Source organism: Phyllopteryx taeniolatus, chromosome 6 (assembly GCF_024500385.1).
Source record: "Phyllopteryx taeniolatus isolate TA_2022b chromosome 6, UOR_Ptae_1.2, whole genome shotgun sequence".
NCBI lineage: Eukaryota > Metazoa > Chordata > Actinopteri > Syngnathiformes > Syngnathidae > Phyllopteryx > Phyllopteryx taeniolatus.
Genome location: NC_084507.1, coordinates 17,343,406 through 17,359,747, shown reverse-complemented (window position 1 = coordinate 17,359,747; position 16,342 = coordinate 17,343,406). Strand labels below are relative to the sequence as shown.

The 16,342-nt window shown below is 39.4% G+C and overlaps 2 protein-coding genes across 5 annotated transcripts in view; one reads left to right on the top strand and one right to left on the bottom strand.

Annotated features, from left to right (window-relative positions):
- The window catches only part of plekhg6 (pleckstrin homology domain containing, family G (with RhoGef domain) member 6), a 23,256-nt gene extending 12,567 nt beyond the window's left edge, over nt 1–10,689 (top strand). The window contains exons 11-17 of one of the 3 annotated variants that reach the window (XR_009788979.1): nt 1,226–1,345; nt 2,117–2,249; nt 2,319–2,434; nt 3,243–4,510; nt 6,667–6,834; nt 8,776–9,142; nt 9,582–10,689. Coding sequence is in view for 1 of the 3 variants with exons in the window: in XM_061776628.1 (XP_061632612.1) it covers nt 1,226–1,345; nt 2,117–2,249; nt 2,319–2,434; nt 3,243–4,510; nt 6,667–6,834; nt 9,582–9,600 (1,824 nt within the window). In the remaining 2 variants the exon portion in view is untranslated. The remainder of the gene's footprint in view (nt 1–1,225; nt 1,346–2,116; nt 2,250–2,318; nt 2,435–3,242; nt 4,511–6,666; nt 6,835–8,775; nt 9,143–9,581) is intronic. The other 2 variants (XR_009788980.1, XM_061776628.1) reach the window with 2 other exon arrangements.
- Nucleotides 7,283–16,342, bottom strand: LOC133479518 (hemicentin-2-like). Of its 2 annotated transcripts, none has more exons than XM_061776630.1 (8): nt 16,228–16,342; nt 14,293–14,401; nt 12,638–12,858; nt 11,110–11,355; nt 9,871–10,188; nt 9,545–9,799; nt 7,858–7,961; nt 7,283–7,428 (listed from the first exon to the last, which is right to left on the bottom strand). In XM_061776630.1, the coding sequence occupies exons 3-8, from the start codon at nt 12,762–12,764 to the stop codon at nt 7,288–7,290; spliced, it is 1,191 nt and encodes a 396-aa protein (XP_061632614.1). In that variant the 5' UTR covers nt 12,765–12,858; nt 14,293–14,401; nt 16,228–16,342; the 3' UTR covers nt 7,283–7,287. The 2 variants fall into 2 exon arrangements, with proteins under 2 accessions (XP_061632614.1, XP_061632613.1); XM_061776629.1 differs by lacking the exon at nt 16,228–16,342 and adding an exon at nt 14,470–14,608.

The window sequence follows — 16,342 nt, the reverse complement described above, 5'->3', positions numbered from 1 at the left end:
GTTCAATAAAGAAAGCACTTAAAATAGGATCTGACAAAATGCAGTCAGCCAAAATATTTCTCAAGCTTTAGGATTCCAGCAAACCACGGTGAGAGCCATTATTCTCAAATGGAGAAAACATGGAACAGTGGTGAACCTTGGAGTGGCAGGCCTCCAAAAATTACTCTGAAAGCACAGCGATGGCTCTTCCAGGAGGTCACAAAGGAACCCAGGACACATCTAAAGAACTGCAGGCCTCCCTTTCCTCAGTTAAGGTCAATGTTCATGACTCAACAATAAAGAAGAGTGGTCAAAAATTGCATCCATGGCAGAGTTCCAAGGCAAAAAAACACTACCGACCAAAAACAATAGAAAGGCTCGTCTTACTTTTGGAAAAAAAAAACAAAAAAAAACTTCAGAATAATGATTCCCAAGACTTTTGGGAGAATATTCTATGGACTGACGAGACACACTTGAATTTTTTGGAAGGTCTGTGTCTTGTTAGATGTGGTGTAAATGTAACACAGCATTTCAGAAAAAGAACACCATACCAACAGTCAAACATGGTGGCGGTAGTATGGTGGTCTGGGGCTTACTTAGCTCTTTCAGGACCTGGATGACTTGCTGTGATTGATGGAACCATAGAAGGAGAATGTTTGGCCATCATTTTGTGACCTCAAGCTGAAGTGCACTTGGGTTCTGCAAGGAAAACTATCCAAAACACAACGGCAAGCCAACTTCTGAATGGCATGAAAAAAAAGGAAGGTTTTGAAGTGGCCTAGTCAGTTGAATCCGATTGAAATGCTGTGCCATGACCTTAAAAAAGGCCATTCGAGCTTAAAAACTCTCCAATATTTGCTGAATTAGAACAATTCTGCAAGGAGGAGTAGGCCAAAATATCTTCACGGAAATGTGCCAGTTATTAAAAAGGCTTGATTCCAGTTGCCGCTGTTGAGGGTGGCCCAACCACTTATTAGGTCTACGGGGCAATTACTTTTTCACACAGGGACAGGTGGCTTTGAATAATTGTTTTCCTTAATAAATAAATTCACCATTTAAAATCTGCATTTTATGTTTACTTGGGTTATCTTGGTCGGATCGATATTCACAATTGTTTGATGTTCTTAAACATTAAAAAGGGGAATTTGCAAAAAAAGTAAGAATTAGAGAAGGAGGCCAATACTTTTTCACAGCGCTGTAGTCTGTTGAATGTTAATAATGCTCACATCCAGCACTTCCTGTGCAGCACGTACGAGAGATCTGCCAGTTCGACCTGACGTGCCCCATCAGAGGGGTCGGTCGTGGGGTCGTACGTAAGCTGCTCTTGGAGGAGAACCTAAAGATCCGCGGCAGAAAAGACAGCAAAGTGAGCCCCTCTCCCACTTTACATAGAGTTTTCAGCTCAAAATGTATCTTTTTAAAAGAGGAGGTAAAAGTCACAGGCTGTACTTAAGTAGAAGTATAGGTACTGTTTCCAAAGTAAAAAAAAAAAAAAGGAACTGTCTTTAAAATGGACTGAATTACAAAAGTAAAAACAAAGTTTTACTGTCGGTTATATACAATATCTGTTTTGATGATCATAAAAAACTTATCAACACATAAATAGTTTCTCTACATGAACTTACATAGTGTCACAGTGAGCTGAGCGGCTAAGCTTTATAAGACTGGGTTTGTGGTGCCATGGGGAAGTGACCAAATTGGCTGGGTCTCCATCAACTGCTGCAGCATTTGATTTTGGTACATGAGTCTTCCGTCACCATTCTCATTATCCATCTGTTTTCCCGAGAAGAGACGAGAACCTGATTGCTTCACTACATAAGAGCCCAAGATCTCAAATCAATGAAGACCTCAACCGCAGTTGACTTTACCTCTCATCTCTCATTTACGTCGCGTCATCCTCTGAGGTTGAAAAAGTAACAACCCTATCATGACAAAACAAGGAGCAGAAAGTACAGATGTCTGTTTTCGAATGTAGTGAATACAAGTAAAAAGTCTTGCGAAAAATAAATAAATAATCAACTACAGATACCCAAAACAGTCGACTTACAGTAAGTACAGTAACAAAGTATTTGTACTGGGTTACTTCCCACCGCTGTTTTTTTAATAAACAAAGTCTTCATGTCTCTTCATGACACAGCTGGAGGTGGTGGCGCTTCTATTCTCCGATGTGCTTCTCATGACCAAAGTGCAGAAGAAAGTAGAGCGACTGAAAGTGGTTCGGCCTCCTCTGGCCCTCGACAGAACGTACTGCATTGCGCTGAAGGATAGCTGTGAGTCGAATCATTCTTGCGCAGAACATGGATTCGTGAGATACTGAGACACTCCTTCCTCTCTCACAGGTTCGTTTCTTCTGGTGGAGGTGGGGGAGCTTTGGTGTCCTGTCAATGTCTACATATTTACAGCCAGCACCTCTGAAAGCTGCTCCACTTGGGTGTCGGCCATTCATCAGGCAAAGGTAGATCAAATCCTCCTTGACTTGAAATAACAGAAGTCTGCTGCTGCTGCTGCTGTATCAACCCACCTTAAACTTATTAGAAGTTTTCTTTGGTCCATCTGCACAATCCAATGATCCAACACAAGAGCTGTATAAACAATCCCATACCTATGTACAGTGTTTGATCCATGAATGGACCTATACATTTCCTGGTTCAATTAGTATTAGTATTTAAACAGTGCTGTTCAAATTTTGACATCATGAGACACCTCACCATTGAGCAACAGTACCTCCCCATTGTGAAGCTTCAAACAGGAAGTGGCCACTGAGTTTAGTGTGTCATGGAGTTGCAAAAGAAATTCAGAGAGACTGGAAGAGTCACAGAAAGGCATAGATGTGGACGTCCTTGGAAATATAAAACCCAAAACTTAATTTGCTGTTCAGATCCTTGTTAGAGAAAAGCAAGCTAAGCTTGGGTGCCAATTTGTGGCATGTTGATGCCAAGGAACTATGTTGAAGTGAGGGGAGGGATTTCATTTAGTCAGGCCATCTACCTTTCAAATAGAAAAGTAGTGTCTTGCGCCATCTTGTGGTATCTACAGGCAATGATAAACCTTTTTATGGGGGTCGTCAATTCCTCCGGAATTTTCGCTATTCGTGGCAGGGCATGAAGTCAGCCTAACATTTTTTCAACCTGCTGCACCGCTGCTTGGGTCCTGTGGCTCACACAGTTTGAAAATAGTTTATCTAGACTCTAGACTCGTAACTTTGTTGCATGAAATGCATTATTCACTAATTGTTGACCATCTCATCTGCATCATGTTGCCAGGTAACACTGAGGAACTTGCGGGAGGCTGAGAGTAGACAGTCTGAGGCAAAAGAAAGATCTGCACTTGTTGACGGAGCACGTGACTCAAAGATAAAAGAACAAGCTCTTATCTCTGAAAAAGAGGCTTTTGTGGAGGACCCCGCCCTTGAACGCATCGTTACTCAGTTGGTAAATGGTGGTCATGCATTTAAAGAAAATCCCAACAATCATGTTGAAGACAATGGCTGGAGCGAAGGAGGAGAAGAAAGTGGGAGTCAGTTCTCAACAAATGCTTGGAAACACATGGGTCTATCTGTTGCTAATATGAACCAAGATCACATGTCTGTAGATGTCATGGATCAATTGCGGCGCATCACCCCCAGATTGAATACTGTGGTTCCAGGTGGCTATCCGGCTGTTGACTACCCGACAGAGGAACTGAACACCTCACGGATTGCTCAAACTGGTCAAACACAACCATCCAAGAAGGAGGCAGAGTTAGCGGGAGATGCCAGGATACTGACTTCACAACCTATTAATCATTCCACGGTGGAAAAACACAATCCTGCACAGTTGGGAGGCTCAGCGTCACATCCTGAGACCAAAGGGTTCCCAAGAGCTCTCAAGTCTCCCATGTCACGAAAGAGGAGGACGGACACTGGCCACCAAGGCCCCTCAGCTCAGACGGTGCATGGTTCAGGGTGGTCGGAATCCAACAACTCTTCCTCCAACTCTGACTCTGACTGCAGCGTAAATACGAAGAGTTCAAAATCTCACATTGTGCTGAAGCTGAGTGCTCTGAAGCCAACCCGGGGGACGTTTTGGATTAACGATGTCAGAGTGTCGCCGGAGACTGAAATCTTTTCTGAACCTGAAATGATGGATCTTAACGTTAACAATAAAAAGCTCAGACTGAAAGCCCAGAGGAGTGCTTCCATTCATAACGTGGCTACACAACAGGAGCAAAGGTTTCTCTATCTGGACCGCTCTACTGACATGTCTGCTTCTCCCGCATCTCTGGAGAATCTTCTGCAGAGAGCCAAAGTTAGAGAAAGAGACTGGGAAACTGCAAAGAGCAACAAAAACGTGCAACTGGCCAATTTAAAGCCGAAGCACTGTCCTACTCCGTCTCCATTGACGTCAAGCTCGCCATCGCAGTCCCAGAGTGACGGAGACCGAGACGCGGAGTGGGAGGACGAGGTGCAGCTGCAGAGGCACCGGGCCCTCAGGGTGAGTCAAGGATGGAGGGAGCAGCTGGTGGATGGAGGTGGCGACAACAAGCTGGACAGGTGAGGAACACGTCTTGAGATACTACACTGTAGAGCCGGGTAAATCCCCAATCGCTATTCGCATTGACAGCAACGACTGGCTCGCGAATCACAATCAAATCATTACTCCTTGTACTATTACGAAATAAAGACTCGGTTGTCCAAAAAATGAAAAGTCCAATTTGATCATTAAAACTATCTATAGCCCGCGGGTTAAGTCCTGGTCGCAGTTTTAAAAAAAAAAAAAAAATTGGGGGGGGGAGGGGGGGTTGTAGAACACCGTAAAAGACGCATGATGCATTTTGACTGGTGCATTTTTAGCAACCGCATTTCCCTTTAGAAAAAGCTGTTTCCAAATCGCTTCTTTTTAGTTTAAAATGGCTTACTTGAACCAGGATCCCTTGCGCATTGTGGCCGTAGTCTGCTTTATGCCAGTGTAAATCGATGCTCGCTGACAACATCTGCTTCTACTAAGCTCATTAGTTATCTTAGCTGATAGTTAACTGTCGCTGGCTCGCTCTGGTCAATCATCTGCCACAATGTGTTGAATGAATCTTGCATAACTTTTATTCAATTCATCTGCGGCGGTCGCAGTCATGCTCGGCAAATGCCGCGTTCCACGGAAATTATCCTCTCGTGGGAGATGGCTACATGCATCCTTGACTCATGGTAAGCAAGCTATTGTACAACTGTGCATATGCGCATGCGCAGTAAGTCAAAATGGCGGCCGTGAAACAAAGGCAGTAAATTCGACGGGCAGCATCTTGTCGTATTGTTATGTGTCATTCTTTGATTCGTTTTCATTCGAATTCGAAGATTCTGACTCAGTATTCTTTTTTTTTTTCCACTTGCAAATTCACTCGACTTACAACTGACTTGTTTGTAGCACTACGTGTTTCCCAACCTTTATTGAGCGAAGGCACATATTTTACATTAGAAAAATCTCACGGAACACCATCAAACAAAAATTTCACAAAAGGTATATACAGTGGTGTCTTGACTTACAAGCTAAATTCGTTTCGTGACCATGCTCATAACTTTGTCACTTTGTCAGACCATCATTAGCCATTGAAATTAGTAGAAATCCCATCCATTTGTTGCATCCTCATAAAAAAAAAAACACAAATATGTACATAATATGTTTTTAATAAAAAAGAGAACTATAGTATTGTACTTGATAAAAAATATACAGTAATAACCTAATTCAGTAGTATGTAAAGAACTTAACAGTTTGTGCATGAAGATTTTATGCTTTAATCAACATCGGCATTTTGCTCCTCCTGCTGTGTGTGTCTTGGCCACCAGGGGGCAGTATAAAAGTCATGCATATAACACAAAGAAGTTCCAAACTAAGTGACTCAGTAAGCTGCAGTAATACTCGCCATTTTTCGCAAATGATGAAGAATATATGCCTGTATTATTATGTTAACTTTCTAAATGTGTTTCTGCACCGCTTGTGTTCAAATATCTGTCGGTCAAAGGCTTATATCGACTGTCGATGGCTTTTTGCATTGTATGTCGGCGTTAAGCTAGCGGATTTTTATAGGTTCTGTGTTTTTGGTTTAAAACAAATGGTGAGAAACTGTTTTGTCTCTTTGTTTTTTTTTGTTTTTTTTAAACTTCAACTGGGAATTTCAATGGTTTATTTATTTATTTATTTAATAGAGACGAGTTTCTCATTTACAATACTGACATGGAGGCAATTTTAGGGTTCAGTGTCTTGCCCAAGTACACTTTGACACTTTGACAATGGTCCAAAACAATGTATTGGCATTACCACATTACTGTTAACCTTTTATTGCTCAGTGACTCTCCGTACGGTGTTTTTATGTTTCTTTCTCTCAAAAGTATTTTCTGTGAAATGGCTGTTTGTTGTCGTACTAGAGCGGCGCCAACTACCGGAGACAAATTCCTCGTGTGTTTTTGACATACTTGGCAAATAAAAATGATTCTGATTCTGATTCTGACCGTCGGAACCGGGATTCAACTCAACTCAAGGCAAAAAAAATCCCAAAAGTAGAGAGTAAAAGGTGGTTAGAAAAACTTTACACCACCGCATAATATTAGGCTTTTTAGGGGAAGTTATGTTCAAAAATATGATTGTTAAGTATTCATAAAGTAACCACAAGAAGCCATTTAACTTTTTGTTTTGCTCTGTCTCTCTCTTGCTCATTTAGTCCTCTCTTTACAAATGGCGAGAATGTGGATTGGACCGGTTGGTGCTTTGACGACGAGGAGGTGATGGACTATTTGCATCCAGGAGCTGAAGGACTCCTCGAGTACATCAATCAGTCTTTGACTCTCTGTGAAATTTCCGACCAGGAAGACGACCTGTGCAGTCGAGTGTGAGCTTGACATCTTTTACTGAAATATTCATTTGAGATGCTGAGTGAACCCAGGCAACAATATAAGATGACATCTATCACCAGTTTTAATATGACAAACTTTTTTTTTATTACAAACGGTTCTGCAGTGGGTGTAAATTCATGTCACTTATTTACGTTGGTAATACACGTACTGCATGTGTTGTCATTGTGTAAATACAATTCAACAGTTTATTTTTATGATTGACTGTATATTTTTGTTACTAGTTATTTCCAAAAGAATCTAAGCTTTTCTAGTTTTTTATTGTGTAATAATAAATTATGAAAGGGTGTACATGTGAAAAGAATATGGTATTACCTTTATCCAGAAATGCAAACATTGAAAAACAGTAAGAGCACATAATATACAAAAGTGTTAAAAATACAAGAAAATTGCTAGAGCGCTGTCTGGCTGTTTTTCAATAAAATCTCTGTTTATCTGTTTAGTGCAAGGTCACATGGCTCAGGTTTAGTGTGCCTTCCCTGATTCTCTTGACCACGTTCTCTCGCCTCACGCTCGTTGGACTTAGCGTGCAGGATTGACTCCATTGTGGTGTACTGAAAGATTGTTTTTCTCTGCATGGGAGAAAGGCAGAAACACAATGTCATTGAATTAAGAGGCTTACTTTTCATATAATAGTTATATTTCTAACTATAAATACTATGCAATAAGCTTAATCACATGCAGCATGTCGTTTGCGTAGAGAATTGTGCCGAAAGAGTGTGGGGGTTTGGGCTTTTTTTTTTTGCTTTGCTTTTTTAGTGACTATAATGCATTCAAATTAATCCTAAACATTTCAGACATAAGATCTTCATCCATCTTTTTGGAGTGTGTGGACTAAATTCATTTACTGAGATTATTGATATTCAAAGCGTTGTATTTTGTATGGCAAACAAGATATATGGTATAAAATTACAGAGAAAATCCCTTTTTGCCATCTTTAAAATTTCAATTCTTCTGCGATTGTCTACAGTTTTTTGTTATGTGTGTGAAATGTTTCTTACCCTTTGTTGGTTCTTGTACATCTGAGCCAGAATCAGAACCAGAAGAACCAGGAAAGCACTTACACCGAGCGCAACTGAGCCACTTGTTGAGCCACTCAAATGTCCTGTGATATGAAAGAAAACAAAAAACGGTCAGATGAAATCGAATGAAATATGAGTGAACTGATTTTGACGATCCATCTGACCTGGTCATAAATAGCTTTATATATATATATATATATATATATATATACTCGTCTGGTTGGCAGCCGGTTGAAGGGTGTAGATAAAACGTAAAACAATAAAATAAAAAATGTAAAATTGGGCGGGACTGGTCTGGTTGCTAGACAATCATGTCATAAATACAAATTTAAAAATAAATAAATGAAATCAAATAAGGTGAAATGTATCTGGTTACCAGCCAATCTTGGGGAATGAATAAAATAAATCAATAAATAAATAAAGATGTTGTGGGTGAACTGACATTTGGGTAGAGTGGTCTGGTTGCCAGCCAATCGCAGGGCATAAATAAAATGTTTAAGAATAAATTCAAACAAAATACAACTACCGTATTTTCACGACCATAAGGCGCACTTAAAAGTCTTAAATTTTCTCCAAAATGGACGGGGCGGCTTATAATGTGGCGCGCCTTATGTGTGCACCGAGTTCCAACATCTATAAATGTTGTTGTGTGAGGAACGCTCCGCTTTTTTTTTTATTTTTTTATTTATATATAAATAATAGCATTTCCTGCCGACACAGTGCTTACACAGAGGAAAAGCGGACGTGGGTGAGGACAGGGGAAGGATGCTTGAAGGCGGACGCTAAAGCCACGCCCCCAGTAGGGATCTAGCGCCGGGGTGTTATTTATTTATTTATTTAGGTTTTTTTTTTGTTTGTTTGTTTTTTTAATTCATTTATTTACCGCTTGACTGACAGGGAGGATTTCCGTGGCGTGCATTGTGCAAAACAACATCGGTTTGGCTAAGGACCCCCGAAAATGGCACCTACGAAGAGACACGCTTACAAAGCACAGTTTAAACTGCAAGCTATCAGTTATGCGGAGGAACACGGGAATCGAGCAGCCGCGAGACAATTCAAGATCAACGAATCCATGGTTCGCAAGTGGAGGAAGGAGGAAAACGCCGGCATCATTGCTCAATAGGACCGCGGCAACGAAACTGAATCCGACAATGACGAGAGGGAACCCGGCATGTTTGATGGAGAACTTGCCCAGCTGTTCATTTCGGATAGAGAACATGAGGACTTTGGTGGATTTGTAGATGAGGATTGATCAAAAAATAACGTGAGTGCATTGTTAAATACTTCATACTTCATACTCAGTTTTGCTCCTGCTGTCTTTTTAAAAACATTGTTTTAGCGTGCATGCATGCTACCGTATGATTTAAGCTAGCGTGTGTTTTACCATGCCTGCGCCCAATAATACGGTGCGGTGCGCCTTATGGTTGTGAAAATACGTTAAGTGATATTTGTCCAGTTGGCAGCAAATTACAGGGTATACATAAAATGTTTAAAATAAAATGAAACAAAATTGGGCGCAACTGGTCTGGTTGCAAGCAAATTGGAGGTTATAAATAAAAAAAATTTAAAAAATGAAATTAAATAAAATTGGGCAAGACTATTCTGGTTGACAACCAACCACAGGGCATATATCAAAAAATAAATTAAATTACATTCAATTAGTTACCCGATTGAGGAGTGATGCCATGTGTTACATTTCCCAGGCGTCCTTCTGTGCCGTAAAACTGACACACCCATTCGCCCCCGTCCTCGTGGGACACCTCGCTTACGCGGAGAGTCTTTCCCTCCTGGATGGACTTCACCAAGCGGGTGCCGCTGAGGTCGTAGGTAACGTGGACCCACTGGTAGCGGGTGACCTCACTCGTGTCCGTCAGCTGACAGGTCAGTGTGACCGTTTCCTTCCGTGTGATGCTGCGATCAACTGTGGACACACAAGTTGATTAGATTGGATTTATCCTGAAAGACAACAACAAAGAGGATCATGCAACTCACTTTTAGCCACAATCAGCTGCACTTTCCGAGACAGGCTTTGTCCTTCAACAACCCCGGCACATATGTACGTTCCGTCATCCTCGAGACCAATTTCTTTTAAACCGGCCGAATGGTCCCAAGTAGGCCGATAAGTAGGGGAGAAAGAGCAGAAGGAGGGAGGAAGGGGATCAGAACCTGGTTTCGAGAGAGAGTCAGGCTTGAGTTTCTGCCAGGTGGCCTCAGACGGGTTTAAACCGGTGGAGAACACGCAGGGGAGCGTGGCTGCAGATCCCGCCGCCGCGTAGACCTTTGTGTCATCTCTGGATGGATGGATGATTCCTACAATAGGAGGGGAACTTTAAAATAATGGTCATCTTTTATGGAGTATAGTAATCCCTCACGTTTCGCTATTCGAGAATTCACCTTTTTGTGTATTTTTATTTTTACAAATCATCAGTAAGCCGTTTATTTTTTTATGGTCACGTAAGATGAGTTTGAAATGATCACAGTTTGTAATATAATACAGTCAGTAATATTATTTGTTTTTCACAGAGGATAAAAATGTATGCCTGTATTGTTATATTGTCTGTCTATATGTGTTGCTGCACCATTTGTGCGCAAATATCCATTGCTTACAGTGTTATGATTACCGCAACATTGATGCTAGTTTAGTTCGCCCATCCATGGTGTTTTGCATTGTGTGTTAGCATTACGTAGCGGACTTTTGTCAGGCAAAATAAGGTGGTTTGTTGAAATACACAAGATGCAATTCTCTTTGTTGTATGTTTAGTTTTCCAGTAAACCTCAACTGAGTGGGAATAAACGACTTCCGGCCTCTTTTTTGAAGAGTTGTTCACTTTCTGTTGCCTGTTAAGTTCGCTGCCACCATCGAGCGCTCATAACTCAAATTTTTGCTCACAGCCCAAGACGCAAAATTGGCCGAGCGACGGCTCGTATCTAGAAAAACTCAAAAGGCGGGTCACTCGTGAGCAGTGTTGGGGAGTAACTATTTACATTTAAAGAGATTACGTACTGTAATTGAATTACAGAATTCACATTTCAATTCATGACATTACTGGGTAAAATGTGTAATTAAATTACAGTTGCTTTTGGAAATTTCCATGATTACAATTTTAGTTACATTTGAAAAATAGCCACAAAAGCTTGGGGGACTTGGCAGCATCAATCATTTGTGTGTTTTTCGCTGTTTGTGTCAGGGCACGACCCCTGCCTCAAGTTCTCAGTTGTTCAGCATCTCACCTCTCACATTTAAAGCCGCAGAGGCTCGGCCCTGTGTGCCTCCACTGACCACCACACAAGTCCACTCTCCTGCCAAGAGCACATTTGCCTTTTTCTCCACGGTCCCTGAAGGGGTCAAAGGGCGCGAAGGCACAAACGAGTCATTGTTCAATCTCCACTGCACTGTGGCACCTGAAGGCCAAGGTGTCACACTGCAACTGATTGAAACATGGACCCCGGCAATCGGGGCCGTAGGAGCGAAAGACACTGGGAAGAAAAAAAAAAAAAAAAGAACATTATTTATTGTCTGATTTCTTGGAGCGGGTGATTTTTTTTAGGAGGAATCATTATGCTGCTTATTTTCTTTCTTTTGCCATTATTAAAGCTTGTACACGTTATAGTTTTTATCATATCACTTATTGTTCCTATGTATTGCTTTCCTTTCTAATACAGTATTTTTTAATAATATTTTATAAATATTGCAGAGTACAATTTTACTCCTTGTAGTTTTTATTATATTTCTTATCATTTTTATGTATTGCCTCTACAATAAAATATATTGAATACGTTTAAAAATCTTTAAGATGTTTAAGATGAGATGTATGATTTTTTTTGTTTTTTAATATTTAAAAAACATTGAATTATTTTAATATTTTTTATTGAGTATTTATTTAGTTAGCTATCATTTATTCCACCTTTTATAGTAACATAACCTGTTTATATGTTGAGGATTATGGCAAATTTATTAAAATAGAGATGCTAAAAGGGAAATTTAAATGTGAATGTAAATATTTCCAGTAAAACGGGGCTAAAACATATGATTTATTCTTCTCTCAATCAAATATTGTCTGAACATGTCTTCTTTTTCATTTATGTTCCGTCATCAATTTAACAGAAAAAAATGCATATTATTAATGAGTTGTACACCTTGTAGTTTACATGCTATTTGTTTTTATATTATTTGTATTGATTATTTTATTGCTTCTTTCAAATTATTAAAACAACAATCAAATACATACAACAAGCTCTAAAATATTTCTAATGTAATATGGGCTTCACAAATGTTTAAATTATTAATTTTTTAAAAATATTTGATAAGTATTTTTGTTTTGCTGTTACTTCTATTTTATCGAAACTTAACCTTTAAATGTAACTTAACCTTACATTTTTTTCCTACGCATTTTCTAATACGCATTTTGAATTTCAATTGCAGGATTGATGCATGTACATTAACTTGCCTTACATTCTCCACCTTATAGTGCTTTTTTGTGTGTGTGTAATTTTCTGAGTTCCTGCAGACTCTGTGAATTCAGTAAAATAGCTCAATGTAATGTGTAATTCATGATAATTACTAAATAATTATAAAAGATTTGTGCTGTCTGTCAATTTACAGTATAACATTGCAGCTCGAAGAAAAAATGTATTTTGTTTTTCTTTTTTATCTTTCCAATGAATTTGTGGTACTATTACAAACCCATAAGGGAAATTCTGTTTCATTTCTTCATTTTTATGTATTCATTATTCCTGTTATAACGTAAACGCTGATTACCTTTGATGACTCTCAGCATGAGCGAGCGCGTGATGACGTGTCCTCCGCTCAGAAACTTGCAAGCGTACAGGCCTCCGTCCTGCTCCCTGACGTCGCTGATTCGCAGGCCGCAGTCGCCACCTCGCATCTGGCAGCGGGGGCATCGGACACGCTGCTGACCTTGCTGCAACCATCTCGAGCCCCAAAACTGCAAGCCGCTCTTCTCCTGTCTCCACACAGTGCTGGGAATAGAAAGGCCACATGACATTCACTATAAGGTTTGACCCAAAGGTGTTTGATGAGGTTCTTTCATATAAAACTCATCCGAGTGTAGGTACATTTATTGATCTTGCTTTGTGTACTGGGATCAGACACGGGCCTACTCCAAAGATGTAAGCATACAATTGTGCAGCTATGCAACAATTAATCGATTAATCGACGACTAATTGATTATCAAATTAATCGACATCTATTTTGATGATCGATTCATCGTTTAGAGACATTGTTGTATTTCAAATTCTTCAAATCCTCTGAGTTTCATCCTCATGACAGTAAAGATGATCAGATTTCTGTAGTCCTCCACAAAAGCAGACTGATTATCTTTGTGTTTAATTAAAAAAAAAAGGTTTTAAAACATATGCTTTTACTTTGGAAAACAATGAGAAACATTTTTCCCTATTTTCTGACATGTTAGAGAGCAAGTAAGAATCATATTCAATTTATCTTTGTGAATTTTCTGCAGTGTCAATTTGAAATAATGTTTTGTTTGGAAGGGTTGGAAATGATTTTTTTTTTTTATCCGATCCATCAATTAATTGAATTTTTTTTTTTTTTTTTACAGTTTAACTGATTAAAAAAACAATCACCCATACAGTTGTCTCTTGGTAAGAATTAAGATTTGAGGGAAATCGATATTACAGTGCATCGTTCGCACCTGGCTATTTCGTGGCTTTTTAAGCAATCATTTTGAAGAATTTTTACATTACAGGCAAGCCCGAAACAAAGACCAAACAACCACTATATAAAACTCTTCAAGAAGTTTATTTTACAGAAGCCAGTTTTGCATCGCAAAAACTCAAAAACTTACATAGAATATTTGTCTTATTTCTAGTCAAAACTAATCTGAATACAATCAAAATAAGACTCATCACCTAAAAGGTAACTTGTTTTTAGACCATTTTCACTTATTATAAGCTAATTTTAACTTGAAATAAGTAGAAAACTATTGTTAGTGGAGTAGGTTTTTTTCTCTTACTCCACTGACAATTCTTTTCTACTTATTTCAAGGGAAATTATGCTTGAAACAAGTTACTTTTTTAGGTGAGGAGTCATATTTGAAGTGTAATCAGATTAGTTTTGACTCGAAATAAGACAAATATTCTTGGTAAAATTGTGAGTTTTTGCAGTGGCAAGAGCTATCGCGTTTTAGTGCAGTTAGCGTCATCGCCATTGAAGCAATCACAAGCCCGTACGTGCACGTGCGTCCTCTAACGCGTCTGCACCTTTGTGTTCCCCTTAGCTCGCTGCTAATATTGCTTCCATTGTGCTTGAAAGAGAGCGTAAAATATGATCATTTACAACTGTATTGCTTAAGTTTAATGGCCTAAAAACAGTCCAAGAGAGATGATGTTGTGCTATAAATAAACCCAATAACAAAATCAATTGAGTGGTCTCACCCTTGGTTGTCTTTGGTCCAGGTGATGGTGGGTGATAGAGAACAGTCACATGGGAGAAGAACTTGGGAGTTGGGCTGCGCAAACACCTCCTGCACCTCCTGGCGACCCTCTGGATAAAACAAGTCCGAGCATCAGAAAAAGTTTTCATATTAAAAGAGGGAACATTCACAACAATACCTGAGATTGAAAACATAATCAGAGCAAAGATCAAATACTCCAGAAGCATTTCTAATTGCTCTTTGTGAAATGTGCCCTTAATGTGCGAGACTTTTGGTGATGTTGCGTGATCGGGTGTCTAATATAGCACAGTGCGAGGCGTTTTCGGTAGCTTGGAAAATATAAGACGCAGAGCAGGAGACCCACTTCCTCCCACGGATTCTCTCTCTCTCTCTCTCTCTTAAAATCAAATGAAATCAAACTGGATTAACCCTCCTGTTATTATGTGTGTGAAATAGACTGTTAGAACATTTGAAAATCCAGGAAACTATACAGTATATAGAGGAAAAAAAATCTGCTCGCCTTCTTTTTTTCTTTTCACTTCAAAAAAAAATAAAAAATTAATAACATACTTAAGATTACATTACATAAGCTCTTAAAACGAAAAACGTGTACTGTGTTTTTTGTACTATGTCAAAAGCTATTAAACTAGAATGTATTATTTTGAATTCAAACAATTCTGCAATGTCACAGGTCAAATTGACTATTTTAAAGTTGTAAGTAAAGTGAGTGATAAGTAAAGAGTACAAAGTCAAATTGGATTAAACTTCTGCTGCCCTTATTTTTTTCCTTTTTTAATTGTAAAAAATAAGTTAACATGCATACTTACCTATTATCTATTTATTAAAAACATGCTTTCAAACTTTAATAGTTTTTATTATTATATTATAAAAGCATTATACTACCTTTGGTACATATATGGCTGTATTTTTGTAAAACGGCCCATCTGCGGCGCTGCGCAAAAGCCGGCAGATTCTGATTTTAGTGTAAGCAAGTTTGCCAATTTGGCAGACCAGTCTCCCCCAAGCTGGGCATTCCGGTGCAGCAAGGGAGTGTCCAGGCAGTTTGACAATTTGGTGGCAGAAAGTTGATCTAAACTCACGCCTGCTCAGACCACGTGTAAGTCCCGGAGCGACATAGACGGCTGCTTTAACGCAATTTGGGTGAATTTCATCGGAGTGCGGGCAGACAGATACTGAGCTCCACGTACATATTTAAGTCCCCAGCGGTTATCACCAGCTCATTCTGTTTTTAATGAGGGTACCCTTTCACATCGTCAGTTGCCACCCCATGGACAGAGCGGTGACAATGCTTCACTCACGCAGCGATTGTGCATCGTTCTCTTCCACACAGAGAATCCATGTGTCTGTCGAGAATGTCAATTGCGCCACGTAATCATTTTAAAGTTTAAAACCAACTAGAAAACAAATATTTAAAAACATGTATTTTTTTTAAATGGAACTGTGCATGTTGGCTATTCAATATGCTGTGTTCATAGAAATTCCAATTCAATTAAATAACTCAATTCAAAATACTGTAAAATAGTCAAAGCAGTTTGACCTTTTGAACTCAAAAGAGACACCATTGATCTCCACACGCGTCACTAAACATCACTTGTTGTTCACACCTCAGTGTGACAAAACCATCAGCACCCCCACCCTCACGTGTCCTCCGTCACTGTCGGCCCGACGTCTTTCACAACCCTTGACGTCATCACCAGTAAAGAAAACGTTGCATGATGTTCCGAAACAACACATAAGCGTGTTGTGAGGTGGTTACATGCATAATTATCTATTAAACGTCACACAATGTACTGTAAATGTACGTTCATACCAAAATGCAATATTTGTCTAACAGGTCAGATCACGGTAGCCACAACAAACTGCACAATCTGATAATATCAATGTGTGTTGTATGCTGGCAGTGAATTCAACTCACTTCAAAACAAGCAGCAGTTTGGCAAATAGGGAACGGTTCTTCAAAAACGAGGCTTCAAGCTGTCTATTGCTATTCCCACTTGTTTACTCTAAAACTAAACATAAAACAACCACAA